Source organism: Triticum dicoccoides, unplaced genomic scaffold (assembly GCF_002162155.2).
Source record: "Triticum dicoccoides isolate Atlit2015 ecotype Zavitan unplaced genomic scaffold, WEW_v2.0 scaffold4326, whole genome shotgun sequence".
NCBI classification, from domain to species: domain Eukaryota; kingdom Viridiplantae; phylum Streptophyta; class Magnoliopsida; order Poales; family Poaceae; genus Triticum; species Triticum dicoccoides.
In genome coordinates, this window is record NW_021271992.1 from 1 (window position 1) to 2,388 (window position 2,388).

The window sequence follows — 2,388 nt, forward strand, 5'->3', positions numbered from 1 at the left end:
GCCAAACCAAAGAAAAGTGTGAGGCAGAGGCACCACTTAACATTGTGGTATATTACACTAGCTAGTCGCTAGAGTAGTAGCGATGGCCTCTGCCTCTTGCCTTGGCTTAGTGGTGCTCGTGGCAATGGCCTCGGCGGCGTCGGCGCAGCTGTCGTCGACGTTCTACGACACGTCTTGCCCCAACGCGCTGGCCACCATCAAGGCCGGCGTGACGGCCGCCGTGCAAAACGAGGCCCGCATGGGGGCGTCGCTGGTGCGGCTGCACTTCCACGACTGCTTCGTCGATGCAAGTCCCATAACCTTACTCAGTTGCGAGTATTAGACAGTCACGCTGTAAAAAAAAACTGTCAAATGATAGTGTTTCTGAATTTGTTTCCAGGGATGTGACGGGTCCGTTCTATTGGCGGACACGGGGAGCTTCATCGGCGAGCAGGGGGCAGCCCCGAACAACAATTCCATTCGAGGCATGAACGTCATCGACAACATCAAGACCCAGGTGGAGGCCGTGTGCAAGCAGACCGTCTCCTGCGCCGACATCCTCGCCGTCGCCGCCCGTGACTCCGTCGTCGCGGTAAGCTTGGCAATTACAGCTCTCATGCATGTCTTGCACATGCTATTGCTAGTACTACTACTTTCTTAAACTGTGGTTTGGAACTAATTCTGGGCATACCAAGCAGCTGGGAGGACCGACGTGGACTGTTCTTCTCGGGAGGAGGGACTCCACCACTGCAAGCAAGACCAACGCGGAAAATGACCTGCCACCTCCTACCTTCGACCTCCAAAACCTCACCACCTTGTTCGGCAACAAGCAGCTCAGCATGACAGACATGGTCGCGCTCTCAGGTACACACTGCTAATATGCTTTCTCTCATCTCAAACTTTACGACAAAGACTAGCAAGAGCTATTCTGACAGGATCTACGAGAAATATGCCGTGACCTTGTTCTGTGCTCTCGATCTATCTGCAGGCGCCCACACGATCGGGCAATCGCAGTGCCGGTTCTTCAGGGACAGGATCTACAACGAGACCAACATCGACACTACCTTCGCGACATCTCTCAGAGCCAACTGCCCCCGGTCCGGCGGCGATAACAGCCTAGCGCCGCTGGACAATGGCACCCCCAACGGGTTCGACAACGCCTACTACACCAACCTCATGTCCCAAAAGGGGCTGCTGCACTCGGACCAGGTGCTGTTCAACGGAGGCGGCGCCGACAACACGGTCAGGAGCTTCTCGTCCAGCGCCGCGACGTTCAACAACGCCTTCACGACGGCCATGATAAACATGGGGAACATCGCGCCCAAGACGGGGACGCAGGGGCAGATCAGGCTCGTCTGCTCCAAGGTCAACTCCTGATCTCCGCGCTGGCGCTCTTCTGCTGCGCATGAACTAAATAAGGTCTTGGAGACCAGTACCAGCACCTACGGAGTACGTGTGTAGGGTGGGTGAAAATTGTATCGGTGCATGCGTGCGTGTGTCCTCATGTGTAACGAATTCTCGTGCAAAGGCATGGAGGATTCCTTTCGTTTATCTCAGTATGTCATACTGCGAGATGATGAAAAAATGGCAAAAATAGATTCGAACTTGTGACCAAGTGCTAGCGACCGCGCACACGTCGCCAACAGAAAAGACTAGCGGAGTTGGTTAAAGTGCAGCGCATGTATTAAAGAATTAAACCTGACTTGTGCGCTGTAGCTAACAGGAACCAATTACTGCAGTGAACCCAAAATTACTTGTTGTATTGATTTGTTCTAAAGTATAGTTTCTTTGAATGTGTCTCTTTAGAAAAGTGCGCACATTTTTTGAATTCGTGAAAAAATAGAGACAAGAACGTTTTTCGAATATGTGAACAAAAAAATTGAAAAGTCAGAAGTTATTTTTGTGATAACGTGAACAGTTTTTGAATTTGTGAACAAATTATGAAATTCTGAACAAATTTGAAACCGTGTGAACTAATTATGAAATTCCAAAGAAATTTGTAACCATGAACATTTTTTGAATTTGTGAAGAAATTATGAAATTCCAAACAAATTTGAAACCGCGAACATTTTTTCAATTTTTCAACAAAAATTTGAAAAATGCAACATTTCATCATATTCCAAACAAAAATTCAAACAGCTAACATTTTTTGAATTGTTGAACAAAAAAAATAAAAATGGAAAATTTCGTGAAAGTATGAACACAAGTTTATAACCACAAACATTTTTCAAAAAATTTAAAATGTCTATCCAAATTTTGAAACGTGAACATTTTTTGAAAATGCGAATAATTTTTGGAAAGCACGAACATTTTTCGAAAATTGGGAACAAATGTGAAATTCCAAAACTATTTTGAAAGTTTGAACACATTTGAAAACACGAACATTTTTTGAAAATCACGAGAAAATTT

At 46.4% G+C, this 2,388-nt stretch overlaps 1 protein-coding gene across 1 annotated transcript; it reads left to right on the forward strand.

Annotated features, from left to right (window-relative positions):
* The first annotated feature begins 6 nt into the window (after window positions 1–6).
* LOC119346543 (peroxidase 2-like) lies at window positions 7–1,594 on the forward strand. Its single transcript, XM_037615863.1, has 4 exons — window positions 7–286; window positions 380–571; window positions 678–843; window positions 968–1,594. Exons 1-4 carry the CDS (start codon window positions 83–85, stop codon window positions 1,354–1,356), a joined length of 951 nt encoding a protein of 316 aa, XP_037471760.1. The 5' UTR covers window positions 7–82; the 3' UTR covers window positions 1,357–1,594.
* Window positions 1,595–2,388: the final 794 nt, after the last annotated feature.

What these genes read in the sequence shown, in the direction of transcription:
- LOC119346543 (XM_037615863.1), top strand. Translation starts at nt 83, where the DNA reads ATGGCCTCTGCCTCTTGCCTTGGCTTAGTGGTGCTCGTGGCAATGGCC. An exon ending in TCCACGACTGCTTCGTCGAT is followed by an intron (nt 287 to 379) that starts GCAAGTCCCATA and finishes ATTTGTTTCCAG; the next exon opens with GGATGTGACGGGTCCGTTCT. An exon ending in AGACATGGTCGCGCTCTCAG is followed by an intron (nt 844 to 967) that starts GTACACACTGCT and finishes ATCTATCTGCAG; the next exon opens with GCGCCCACACGATCGGGCAA.